Source organism: Convolutriloba macropyga, chromosome 8, assembly GCF_964194025.1.
Source record: "Convolutriloba macropyga chromosome 8, txConMacr16.3, whole genome shotgun sequence".
Taxonomy (NCBI): Eukaryota; Metazoa; Xenacoelomorpha; order Acoela; family Convolutidae; genus Convolutriloba; species Convolutriloba macropyga.
In genome coordinates this window covers 36,511,355-36,525,718 of record NC_134475.1, presented here as the reverse complement: position 1 = coordinate 36,525,718, position 14,364 = coordinate 36,511,355, and the positions used below count along the sequence as shown (strand labels likewise).

The following is a 14,364-nucleotide window of genomic DNA, read 5'->3' as shown; positions in this document are numbered from 1 at the left end:
AAAGAAAGATTGGAATGAAGCGGAAAAAAAAGGTTTTACATGTACAAACGTTTCAATCCCTCCTAACCTAATTCCTTCTCATGATAACTCCCTATATTCCCATGTTTAGTGTCGCACTAATACCCCCCGCTCTTAACGCTCTTATTATTTACTAGTGTTCTCACAAACTAAAAACTTTACAATACTTTTGATGACGCTACAATAAATTTTCTGAAGGGATGTGGTAGTTCACAATGTTCATTTAAGTCAAACTGCTCAGTCAAAAAACGGTAAGACATGTATACCTATATATGTCAAGATACCTGTCTGACCGTTTTTTGATTGAGAAGATTGACTTGAATGAACATTGTGAACCACCACATCCCTTCCCAAAGTTTATCTTAGCCGCATCACAATTCTTGTGAAGTTTTGATTTGGCAAGAGCTGAATTTCAGTTTTTAGATGACAAGGAGGATCGGAAATGTGCGTACGCACATAATGTTCCGACCCCGCTCATCCACATCTTGACTTAATTGACTACCAAATAATGAATAGATGAAAAATTTTCAGAAAAATATAGATTGTTCAATAAACCACTAATGAAATACAAAAAGGCCCCTCTAGAGGGCCGAACAAAATTGTTGTTAATAGCACAACTGGAAAAGACGATAATAAAAATCAAATAACAAACATTAATTACGACAAAAACTCGATGTATATAGTTTAAAAAAATTATAACAAAAACAACCTTGCGTCAGATGAAACTTAAGAAAACAAAATTTACCTATAGTTCAATAGAAAAGATATGGGACCTGTGCTCATTGCAACAGGGTAATGGCTCGATAAAAAGAGCAAAAAGGTGCGAAGTTTAGAATTACGTTTCTATTATTGACAACAATTGATTTCAAAACTGATTCATATCATTAGGTATTAACTGAATCATTAAAAACTAATTGTTTAACCTTATCTGGTGTACGTCATTAGACTACAAATGACGACAGATACCGGCAAAATTAAACTTTGCGCAAAAATGACAGTGAAGCTTTTAAAAACAAATTTTTCACAAGGAGCAGAAAACAATTTTTCAATTGCACAGTAATTACAAGCACATGGGACCTACCATTAACGCTATATTTTAAAAAGAAAACGAAAGTCCATTAAAATGTACAATTATACAAAAATCTCATAAAATTTTATGAAAACTTATGAAATTTCGTAGTAACTATAGTAAAAAAGCCGAGAAACAATTGGTTGGAATTATAACGTTAATAATTAATTTATATCTCATTAGAAACGAGTTGTGACCTGTCTTTGGAGAGACTAAGCTAAAAATCCCCCAAAAATAAATTTAACAAATGGCGAAGCTCATAAATCCAAATATGTTTTTGAAAACACATTTTTCAAGAGCCATAACAAACATAAGTTTTCAACCAAAAAGAGACCGATTACAATGCAACACCTCAGAAAATCAATGGGCCCTGTTATTAATGACACTATGTCACGATAGTACAAAATAACAAATACAGGCAGAGAAGCCGAATCTTCACAAACAATTTTGCGACACCACAGTGTTCAAGGTACTATATTTTTAAGATTTTATCTACAAGAGCTGTAAATCATCACTTCGTTCTCATCTGAACATCAAGGAGGGTTTCCGTATAAAAGGACTACTTAGAAATGACAACAAAAAGAAACCCAAAAATTGAAAAAAATAGAAATCTCGAAATTCTTTTATGAAACTAAATGGTCCAAGCAATCAGTCAAAACCAACCGAGAAAATAACTTTTTAATCAACAAATAAAACACCAAGAAAATAAATGTTGAATCAATAAAACTCATTGAGACTTCTTATTAGTGAGATTGATAAACATGATGACCAAAATGAAAGCAAAAACAAAAAGTTGAAAAAAACTTTTTAAAAGTCAATTCAAAGTCAATAAAAGAAATAGCTACATACTGAAAGGTTCAAATAGTTATGTTATACATCTTGAGGAAGCAATGGAGATCTATCAGGCATTTGTCATACATAACACAAAAGGAAGACAAACATTCATAAAATGAAAAAAATCACTAAAATTCGGTAGAGAACTGTGTCTCAGACTAAAAGCGCAAACTATTCAGCAAATGCAATTAACAGATTCTTTTCAACCCTTTTCAATCTCCCATCAAAGTTTTCTTTACAATGAACGTGTCACTAATGTGATAACTCGCCAACGAAACCAAAAGCAATCTATAAAAACTGCAATTAAGCTCAAAGTTTTAAAAAGTGAAAACTCGTAGTGTCAAAACCAAGAATCCATTAGTTATATATAAAGCCGTAACAGATATTCGTTTACTAGCCAACTAAAAATGATTTTTGCTTGCTTTTGACTGAGACTACGCACGAAGCTGAGAGAAATAAGAGAAAACAGTGTCAAAGTTCAAAAACTCGCCGACAAAACAAATAAAATCAATAGTCATACGAGACATTAGATAACAACTGAAAGCATTGTTTGGTTCACATATACCTCACAGGAAGCCATTTAGGTCACTGATTCTGGGGGCTAAGTGCTTTGACTACAAAAAGTATGAAAATTGAAGGCAAAACATAAACAAAACAAAAAAATTTTCGGAAACAATTGGTCAAAGCCATAAAAACCACGAGCTTTACTCTAGACCATAATATATAGTCGTTGCGACTTATTTTTTGTAAATAATAGTTGTCAATAAAAAAAACCCTGATTTGAAATTCTAGTCAGTAGGATTTCTAAAAAACTATAAATTCGGAAAAAATTTTGGAAAAGGCGTCGCCCAATTGAAATCTAAATTTTTGTACCGTAAAGATCAATGTTGAGATCACAATCAGGCTTGATATTGCTGCCCGGCTACAAAAACAATGATTCGTTCGAGTGGTCGCGAAAAAGATCAACTTTTAAACAAAATTTTTCAATATTTAAAAAATAAATAATGCATTTCGCTTAATCATCGAGAATAAGTTGGAGAAAATCTGACAAAAAAATAAATTCAGATGACCCTTATAGCCGGTGAGCGTGCAACAAGCTCTCTTCTTAGGCTTAAGAGGAATATGGCTGCAGTTTTGAGGTGTTTTCCTAAAGTAAAGTCGGAGAAAGTGGGCTAAAAACGTATAGGGTCCCATTTTTGACAAAAAAGTATGAACTCTGAAAAATTAAGCAAATAATTTAGCCAAAGAGCACAGATCGAACAATTCATCTACCCCTCTATCTTTTAAGATGAGATCAGTAACACTACCGTTAACAATTTTATCATATTTTTAGCAAAATTAACAAAAATTTGCTCAAAAATACGAAAATGTTAACAAATAACAACGGAATATCGTCTACTATTCACAAAAATTTAAACCTCGATAACTCCCTATAAAAACACAAAATCAGAAAAAACCTTTTAAATTCCATATTCTACGCTGGACGGGCTTTCTAATGATACCACTCACATTTCTCTATGATGATGATACCCATCGGCCAAAACTGTCTGAACAAAAAAAAACCAGTTGAGCATATAGTTCCTCACCCCACTGAAAGTGGGGTCGGAACAACAAAACACAATCTTAGCTATTAAAAAACTATAACGTATATTCATGTAAGGAAAGAATTATGCCATAGCGAACATTATGTTAGAGCTTTTTAGATTTATAAGTTTTTATTTCATTTAACATAAATGGAGAAAGCTTAATTCTAGATGAAACACTTTACCGCATGTGGCCATGCCTAGATCACCTGTGGTTCTTGAAATGAATCTATCGAATTTTTTCTTCTTCGGTTTAATGCAAGTTCAGAGCAAATTTACGTCAACACTCATATCTTAAGCTTAAGCCAATCAGAAAGCAGTGTTAGCAATCTCTCATTTCTAGTAGGCCGGCCTACTAGAAATGAGAGATTGTTAATACTGCTTTCTGATTGGCTTAAACTTAAGATATGAGTGTTGAAGTAAAATTGCTCCGAGATTGCATTAAACCGAAGGAGAAAAAATGCGATAGATTCATTTAGCAGATTCATTCAGATTCATTCAGCAGCAAAAGGTCTTTATTATGATATGTCTGCCATTTGCATTAGCGCCAAGCAAATCATTCCTGTCAACTTGACGGCATTCGAGCAATGCCAATTCATGCACATTGGCATTCAAATGTTAGTTAAAGTCCAATACAAGTCTCACCGACCCTTGTGAATACAAGTCTCACCGACCGTTGTTAAACTCCAATAAAGTCTCACCGACCCTTGTGAACAAAAAACCGACCCTTGTAAAAATAGAATGTTTTTTAAATAATATTTTAATAAACTCTAAGTATTTTGTAAAATAAAACCGGGCAAAGAAATTTTATCCAGGCTGCATCTGTATGTATGAAATTTATATCCCTACTTTTAAAACACTGATCATCAGAATTGATTATGCTCCATTAATGTTGATGGAATATAGTTATTGCTCCATGAGTAAAGTGGGTATGTAATTCAAGAATTATTCAATTAAGTACTCACAACAACAATTTTCTCAAGCAGTGAGTGGGGAGATATTTGTCTGTTTGGAGGCAGTTGACTGTATGACAGGATTGTTGTTTTTAAAAGTTGTGACTTATGATTACCCTTTCACACGTACCTACGTCATTCAAAGTTGCATTATATTGTGCCAATATAAATCATCCTAGATGGTTCTCTGGGACCAAAATATGCTCAAGAATTGAAAAACAAAGAACGTCTTTCAATATTCGACTCTTAAATATAAGCCTAACCCTGTTAAATTTATCAATGGGTATTATGACTTACGGCGCTTTAGCTTAAAGGTACAATTTTAGGCAAGAAAAAAGTGGGACCAGGACATTCGAATGTGCATTGGCACAGCTCAGCACATCCACCAGATCAGCCAAAGCCAGATTATCCGGAATCAATTCCAAGAAATCAGCGGCGTCCTCGGATAGTGGCTCCCATTTCATCAAGTCCAGTTCCACCTCCACCGTCCCCTCCCTTTGCTATGCCAAAAAACACACGCGGTAACGCCAGAACACGAAATGCCAACACTACACAGAACACACGTCCGACGCGAGTTTCAGTTGCTCAAAAGTTTGGTCTTGTATAGCCGGCTAAATTGTTGACATTGTTATGTTGATTATCTAATAACTATTGGAGAATATATAAACTGCTGTGAATAGACAAGGTAGACTTTAACTTATTTTTATTTATTCGAAATTCAAATATACAAAAGAGCAGGAGGGGAGATAGATGCCAGGTGTTACAACCCCATGAAGACATCACCATCAGTATAATCAATGCTATAACAAAAGTATTAAATTAAATTAACGAACGCGGAAGCACATCAATATACTGGACTTGATGCCAAATCAATATACTGGACAAGACTTATCACAAGTCTAATGTGAGTACTGATTCAGAATTGAGAACTATGATCAGATCACTTTTTTACATTTGTCAGTCTGAATTCAAGACATGGCCAAATCTTTGCAACTATTAAAAAGTCAGAAAATTGTCTAAAATAGTCAGAAAATCATGAAAATATGGTCAAGAAACTGTCAAAAAGTTCTAACACTTGTCAAAAGATTTTACGATCAAAAATGAAATTATGACAACAATTTAGCGCGATTGACAAAAACGTTTTGACTCTTGGTGTAGGTCTGCTAAGACGTGGGTACTGTGGTCAATTCCAGCACGAAACTTTTTGAAAGAGGCAGTCTTCGTCGCTTATTAAATTTTCTATTTGATGAAACCAGAAGTGGAATAGAACGCAAAAATGTTATTAATTTGTTTGGTTGCAATCAGTTCTTTAAAATGATTTCAATTTAATATCGTAGACGCGTCATAAGGCATTGATAAAGATCGCTTGATGAAAGAGCACAGCGAAACACTGATTATACTTGGAATCTGAGGTTAATTTGTCGGGTTGAACAAATAGTGATCTTTCCTAATTGTTCCGACCCCCCTTTAGTTGGAGGGAGGAACTATATACTCAACTGGTTTTTTTTGTTCAGACAATTTTGGCCCATCGATATATTCATCGTAGAGAGTTGTGAGTGGTATCATTAAAAAGCACGTGCATCCTGGAATATGGAATCAAAAAAATTTTTTCGAATTTCGTTTTTTACAGGGAGTTATTGAGGTTTAAAGTTTTGTGAATATTCGACAGTTTTTATTCACATTTTCAGTAACTTTAGCTAAAATTTGGCAGAAATTCGATAATATAATTTAAGCTAAGATTTTTAACGGTAGAGTGTTATTGTTACCATTAAAGATAGAAGAACACTGCTGAATTGTTTGATTGAAGTTTTTTTTTCGCTGAAATTTTTGATAACATTTTCAAAATTCGAACTTTTTTCATCAAAATGGAACAAAATATGATTTTTGCATAGAGTTAGGTATTTTGTTTTAATTTAAATTGATTGAGTGTTTTGAAAGCGCTAAGACTACTGAGAAAACGGCGAAAAAGAAAGATTGGAATGAAGCGGAAAAAAAAGGTTTTACATGTACAAACGTTTCAATCCCTCCTAACCTAATTCCTTCTCATGATAACTCCCTATATTCCCATGTTTAGTGTCGCACTAATACCCCCCGCTCTTAACGCTCTTATTATTTACTAGTGATCTCACAAACTAAAAACTTTACAATACTTTTGATGACGCTACAATAAATTTTCTGAAGGGATGTGGTAGTTCACAATGTTCATTTAAGTCAAACTGCTCAGTCAAAAAACGGTAAGACATGTATACCTATATATGTCAAGATACCTGTCTGACCGTTTTTTGATTGAGAAGATTGACTTGAATGAACATTGTGAACCACCACATCCCTTCCCAAAGTTTATCTTAGCCGCATCACAATTCTTGTGAAGTTTTGATTTGGCAAGAGCTGAATTTCAGTTTTTAGATGACAAGGAGGATCGGAAATGTGCGTACGCACATAATGTTCCGACCCCGCTCATCCACATCTTGACTTAATTGACTACCAAATAATGAATAGATGAAAAATTTTCAGAAAAATATAGATTGTTCAATAAACCACTAATGAAATACAAAAAGGCCCCTCTAGAGGGCCGAACAAAATTGTTGTTAATAGCACAACTGGAAAAGACGATAATAAAAATCAAATAACAAACATTAATTACGACAAAAACTCGATGTATATAGTTTAAAAAAATTATAACAAAAACAACCTTGCGTCAGATGAAACTTAAGAAAACAAAATTTACCTATAGTTCAATAGAAAAGATATGGGACCTGTGCTCATTGCAACAGGGTAATGGCTCGATAAAAAGAGCAAAAAGGTGCGAAGTTTAGAATTACGTTTCTATTATTGACAACAATTGATTTCAAAACTGATTCATATCATTAGGTATTAACTGAATCATTAAAAACTAATTGTTTAACCTTATCTGGTGTACGTCATTAGACTACAAATGACGACAGATACCGGCAAAATTAAACTTTGCGCAAAAATGACAGTGAAGCTTTTAAAAACAAATTTTTCACAAGGAGCAGAAAACAATTTTTCAATTGCACAGTAATTACAAGCACATGGGACCTACCATTAACGCTATATTTTAAAAAGAAAACGAAAGTCCATTAAAATGTACAATTATACAAAAATCTCATAAAATTTTATGAAAACTTATGAAATTTCGTAGTAACTATAGTAAAAAAGCCGAGAAACAATTGGTTGGAATTATAACGTTAATAATTAATTTATATCTCATTAGAAACGAGTTGTGACCTGTCTTTGGAGAGACTAAGCTAAAAATCCCCCAAAAATAAATTTAACAAATGGCGAAGCTCATAAATCCAAATATGTTTTTGAAAACACATTTTTCAAGAGCCATAACAAACATAAGTTTTCAACCAAAAAGAGACCGATTACAATGCAACACCTCAGAAAATCAATGGGCCCTGTTATTAATGACACTATGTCACGATAGTACAAAATAACAAATACAGGCAGAGAAGCCGAATCTTCACAAACAATTTTGCGACACCACAGTGTTCAAGGTACTATATTTTTAAGATTTTATCTACAAGAGCTGTAAATCATCACTTCGTTCTCATCTGAACATCAAGGAGGGTTTCCGTATAAAAGGACTACTTAGAAATGACAACAAAAAGAAACCCAAAAATTGAAAAAAATAGAAATCTCGAAATTCTTTTATGAAACTAAATGGTCCAAGCAATCAGTCAAAACCAACCGAGAAAATAACTTTTTAATCAACAAATAAAACACCAAGAAAATAAATGTTGAATCAATAAAACTCATTGAGACTTCTTATTAGTGAGATTGATAAACATGATGACCAAAATGAAAGCAAAAACAAAAAGTTGAAAAAAACTTTTTAAAAGTCAATTCAAAGTCAATAAAAGAAATAGCTACATACTGAAAGGTTCAAATAGTTATGTTATACATCTTGAGGAAGCAATGGAGATCTATCAGGCATTTGTCATACATAACACAAAAGGAAGACAAACATTCATAAAATGAAAAAAATCACTAAAATTCGGTAGAGAACTGTGTCTCAGACTAAAAGCGCAAACTATTCAGCAAATGCAATTAACAGATTCTTTTCAACCCTTTTCAATCTCCCATCAAAGTTTTCTTTACAATGAACGTGTCACTAATGTGATAACTCGCCAACGAAACCAAAAGCAATCTATAAAAACTGCAATTAAGCTCAAAGTTTTAAAAAGTGAAAACTCGTAGTGTCAAAACCAAGAATCCATTAGTTATATATAAAGCCGTAACAGATATTCGTTTACTAGCCAACTAAAAATGATTTTTGCTTGCTTTTGACTGAGACTACGCACGAAGCTGAGAGAAATAAGAGAAAACAGTGTCAAAGTTCAAAAACTCGCCGACAAAACAAATAAAATCAATAGTCATACGAGACATTAGATAACAACTGAAAGCATTGTTTGGTTCACATATACCTCACAGGAAGCCATTTAGGTCACTGATTCTGGGGGCTAAGTGCTTTGACTACAAAAAGTATGAAAATTGAAGGCAAAACATAAACAAAACAAAAAAATTTTCGGAAACAATTGGTCAAAGCCATAAAAACCACGAGCTTTACTCTAGACCATAATATATAGTCGTTGCGACTTATTTTTTGTAAATAATAGTTGTCAATAAAAAAAACCCTGATTTGAAATTCTAGTCAGTAGGATTTCTAAAAAACTATAAATTCGGAAAAAATTTTGGAAAAGGCGTCGCCCAATTGAAATCTAAATTTTTGTACCGTAAAGATCAATGTTGAGATCACAATCAGGCTTGATATTGCTGCCCGGCTACAAAAACAATGATTCGTTCGAGTGGTCGCGAAAAAGATCAACTTTTAAACAAAATTTTTCAATATTTAAAAAATAAATAATGCATTTCGCTTAATCATCGAGAATAAGTTGGAGAAAATCTGACAAAAAAATAAATTCAGATGACCCTTATAGCCGGTGAGCGTGCAACAAGCTCTCTTCTTAGGCTTAAGAGGAATATGGCTGCAGTTTTGAGGTGTTTTCCTAAAGTAAAGTCGGAGAAAGTGGGCTAAAAACGTATAGGGTCCCATTTTTGACAAAAAAGTATGAACTCTGAAAAATTAAGCAAATAATTTAGCCAAAGAGCACAGATCGAACAATTCATCTACCCCTCTATCTTTTAAGATGAGATCAGTAACACTACCGTTAACAATTTTATCATATTTTTAGCAAAATTAACAAAAATTTGCTCAAAAATACGAAAATGTTAACAAATAACAACGGAATATCGTCTACTATTCACAAAAATTTAAACCTCGATAACTCCCTATAAAAACACAAAATCAGAAAAAACCTTTTAAATTCCATATTCTACGCTGGACGGGCTTTCTAATGATACCACTCACATTTCTCTATGATGATGATACCCATCGGCCAAAACTGTCTGAACAAAAAAAAACCAGTTGAGCATATAGTTCCTCACCCCACTGAAAGTGGGGTCGGAACAACAAAACACAATCTTAGCTATTAAAAAACTATAACGTATATTCATGTAAGGAAAGAATTATGCCATAGCGAACATTATGTTAGAGCTTTTTAGATTTATAAGTTTTTATTTCATTTAACATAAATGGAGAAAGCTTAATTCTAGATGAAACACTTTACCGCATGTGGCCATGCCTAGATCACCTGTGGTTCTTGAAATGAATCTATCGAATTTTTTCTTCTTCGGTTTAATGCAAGTTCAGAGCAAATTTACGTCAACACTCATATCTTAAGCTTAAGCCAATCAGAAAGCAGTGTTAGCAATCTCTCATTTCTAGTAGGCCGGCCTACTAGAAATGAGAGATTGTTAATACTGCTTTCTGATTGGCTTAAACTTAAGATATGAGTGTTGAAGTAAATTTGCTCCGAGATTGCATTAAACCGAAGGAGAAAAAATGCGATAGATTCATTTAGCAGATTCATTCAGATTCATTCAGCAGCAAAAGGTCTTTATTATGATATGTCTGCCATTTGCATTAGCGCCAAGCAAATCATTCCTGTCAACTTGACGGCATTCGAGCAATGCCAATTCATGCACATTGGCATTCAAATGTTAGTTAAAGTCCAATACAAGTCTCACCGACCCTTGTGAATACAAGTCTCACCGACCGTTGTTAAACTCCAATAAAGTCTCACCGACCCTTGTGAACAAAAAACCGACCCTTGTAAAAATAGAATGTTTTTTAAATAATATTTTAATAAACTCTAAGTATTTTGTAAAATAAAACCGGGCAAAGAAATTTTATCCAGGCTGCATCTGTATGTATGAAATTTATATCCCTACTTTTAAAACACTGATCATCAGAATTGATTATGCTCCATTAATGTTGATGGAATATAGTTATTGCTCCATGAGTAAAGTGGGTATGTAATTCAAGAATTATTCAATTAAGTACTCACAACAACAATTTTCTCAAGCAGTGAGTGGGGAGATATTTGTCTGTTTGGAGGCAGTTGACTGTATGACAGGATTGTTGTTTTTAAAAGTTGTGACTTATGATTACCCTTTCACACGTACCTACGTCATTCAAAGTTGCATTATATTGTGCCAATATAAATCATCCTAGATGGTTCTCTGGGACCAAAATATGCTCAAGAATTGAAAAACAAAGAACGTCTTTCAATATTCGACTCTTAAATATAAGCCTAACCCTGTTAAATTTATCAATGGGTATTATGACTTACGGCGCTTTAGCTTAAAGGTACAATTTTAGGCAAGAAAAAAGTGGGACCAGGACATTCGAATGTGCATTGGCACAGCTCAGCACATCCACCAGATCAGCCAAAGCCAGATTATCCGGAATCAATTCCAAGAAATCAGCGGCGTCCTCGGATAGTGGCTCCCATTTCATCAAGTCCAGTTCCACCTCCACCGTCCCCTCCCTTTGCTATGCCAAAAAACACACGCGGTAACGCCAGAACACGAAATGCCAACACTACACAGAACACACGTCCGACGCGAGTTTCAGTTGCTCAAAAGTTTGGTCTTGTATAGCCGGCTAAATTGTTGACATTGTTATGTTGATTATCTAATAACTATTGGAGAATATATAAACTGCTGTGAATAGACAAGGTAGACTTTAACTTATTTTTATTTATTCGAAATTCAAATATACAAAAGAGCAGGAGGGGAGATAGATGCCAGGTGTTACAACCCCATGAAGACATCACCATCAGTATAATCAATGCTATAACAAAAGTATTAAATTAAATTAACGAACGCGGAAGCACATCAATATACTGGACTTGATGCCAAATCAATATACTGGACAAGACTTATCACAAGTCTAATGTGAGTACTGATTCAGAATTGAGAACTATGATCAGATCACTTTTTTACATTTGTCAGTCTGAATTCAAGACATGGCCAAATCTTTGCAACTATTAAAAAGTCAGAAAATTGTCTAAAATAGTCAGAAAATCATCAAAATATGGTCAAGAAACTGTCAAAAAGTTCTAACACTTGTCAAAAGATTTTACGATCAAAAATGAAATTATGACAACAATTTAGCGCGATTGACAAAAACGTTTTGACTCTTGGTGTAGGTCTGCTAAGACGTGGGTACTGTGGTCAATTCCAGCACGAAACTTTTTGAAAGAGGCAGTCTTCGTCGCTTATTAAATTTTCTATTTGATGAAACCAGAAGTGGAATAGAACGCAAAAATGTTATTAATTTGTTTGGTTGCAATCAGTTCTTTAAAATGATTTCAATTTAATATCGTAGACGCGTCATAAGGCATTGATAAAGATCGCTTGATGAAAGAGCACAGCGAAACACTGATTATACTTGGAATCTGAGGTTAATTTGTCGGGTTGAACAAATAGTGATCTTTCCTAATTGTTCCGACCCCCCTTTAGTTGGAGGGAGGAACTATATACTCAACTGGTTTTTTTTGTTCAGACAATTTTGGCCCATCGATATATTCATCGTAGAGAGTTGTGAGTGGTATCATTAAAAAGCACGTGCATCCTGGAATATGGAATCAAAAAAATTTTTTCGAATTTCGTTTTTTACAGGGAGTTATTGAGGTTTAAAGTTTTGTGAATATTCGACAGTTTTTATTCACATTTTCAGTAACTTTAGCTAAAATTTGGCAGAAATTCGATAATATAATTTAAGCTAAGATTTTTAACGGTAGAGTGTTATTGTTACCATTAAAGATAGAAGAACACTGCTGAATTGTTTGATTGAAGTTTTTTTTCGCTGAAATTTTTGATAACATTTTCAAAATTCGAACTTTTTTCATCAAAATGGAACAAAATATGATTTTTGCATAGAGTTAGGTATTTTGTTTTAATTTAAATTGATTGAGTGTTTTGAAAGCGCTAAGACTACTGAGAAAACGGCGAAAAAGAAAGATTGGAATGAAGCGGAAAAAAAAGGTTTTACATGTACAAACGTTTCAATCCCTCCTAACCTAATTCCTTCTCATGATAACTCCCTATATTCCCATGTTTAGTGTCGCACTAATACCCCCCGCTCTTAACGCTCTTATTATTTACTAGTGTTCTCACAAACTAAAAACTTTACAATACTTTTGATGACGCTACAATAAATTTTCTGAAGGGATGTGGTAGTTCACAATGTTCATTTAAGTCAAACTGCTCAGTCAAAAAACGGTAAGACATGTATACCTATATATGTCAAGATACCTGTCTGACCGTTTTTTGATTGAGAAGATTGACTTGAATGAACATTGTGAACCACCACATCCCTTCCCAAAGTTTATCTTAGCCGCATCACAATTCTTGTGAAGTTTTGATTTGGCAAGAGCTGAATTTCAGTTTTTAGATGACAAGGAGGATCGGAAATGTGCGTACGCACATAATGTTCCGACCCCGCTCATCCACATCTTGACTTAATTGACTACCAAATAATGAATAGATGAAAAATTTTCAGAAAAATATAGATTGTTCAATAAACCACTAATGAAATACAAAAAGGCCCCTCTAGAGGGCCGAACAAAATTGTTGTTAATAGCACAACTGGAAAAGACGATAATAAAAATCAAATAACAAACATTAATTACGACAAAAACTCGATGTATATAGTTTAAAAAAATTATAACAAAAACAACCTTGCGTCAGATGAAACTTAAGAAAACAAAATTTACCTATAGTTCAATAGAAAAGATATGGGACCTGTGCTCATTGCAACAGGGTAATGGCTCGATAAAAAGAGCAAAAAGGTGCGAAGTTTAGAATTACGTTTCTATTATTGACAACAATTGATTTCAAAACTGATTCATATCATTAGGTATTAACTGAATCATTAAAAACTAATTGTTTAACCTTATCTGGTGTACGTCATTAGACTACAAATGACGACAGATACCGGCAAAATTAAACTTTGCGCAAAAATGACAGTGAAGCTTTTAAAAACAAATTTTTCACAAGGAGCAGAAAACAATTTTTCAATTGCACAGTAATTACAAGCACATGGGACCTACCATTAACGCTATATTTTAAAAAGAAAACGAAAGTCCATTAAAATGTACAATTATACAAAAATCTCATAAAATTTTATGAAAACTTATGAAATTTCGTAGTAACTATAGTAAAAAAGCCGAGAAACAATTGGTTGGAATTATAACGTTAATAATTAATTTATATCTCATTAGAAACGAGTTGTGACGTGTCTTTGGAGAGACTAAGCTAAAAATCCCCCAAAAATAAATTTAACAAATGGCGAAGCTCATAAATCCAAATATGTTTTTGAAAACACATTTTTCAAGAGCCATAACAAACATAAGTTTTCAACCAAAAAGAGACCGATTACAATGCAACACCTCAGAAAATCAATGGGGCCTGTTATTAATGACACTATGTCACGATAGTACAAAATAACAAATACAGGCAGAGAAGCCGAATC

The 14,364-nt window shown here is 33.5% G+C and overlaps 1 protein-coding gene across 2 annotated transcripts in view; it reads left to right on the top strand.

Moving 5' to 3' along the window:
- Window positions 1-5,192, top strand: part of LOC142344101 (uncharacterized) — a 77,371-nt gene extending 72,179 nt beyond the window's left edge. For both annotated transcript variants that reach the window (XM_075395587.1, XM_075395588.1), the window contains exon 4: window positions 4,784-5,192. In XM_075395587.1, the coding sequence (XP_075251702.1) occupies window positions 4,784-5,064 (281 nt within the window). In that variant the 3' untranslated portion in view covers window positions 5,065-5,192. The remainder of the gene's footprint in view (window positions 1-4,783) is intronic.
- The last annotated feature ends 9,172 nt before the right edge of the window (window positions 5,193-14,364 follow it).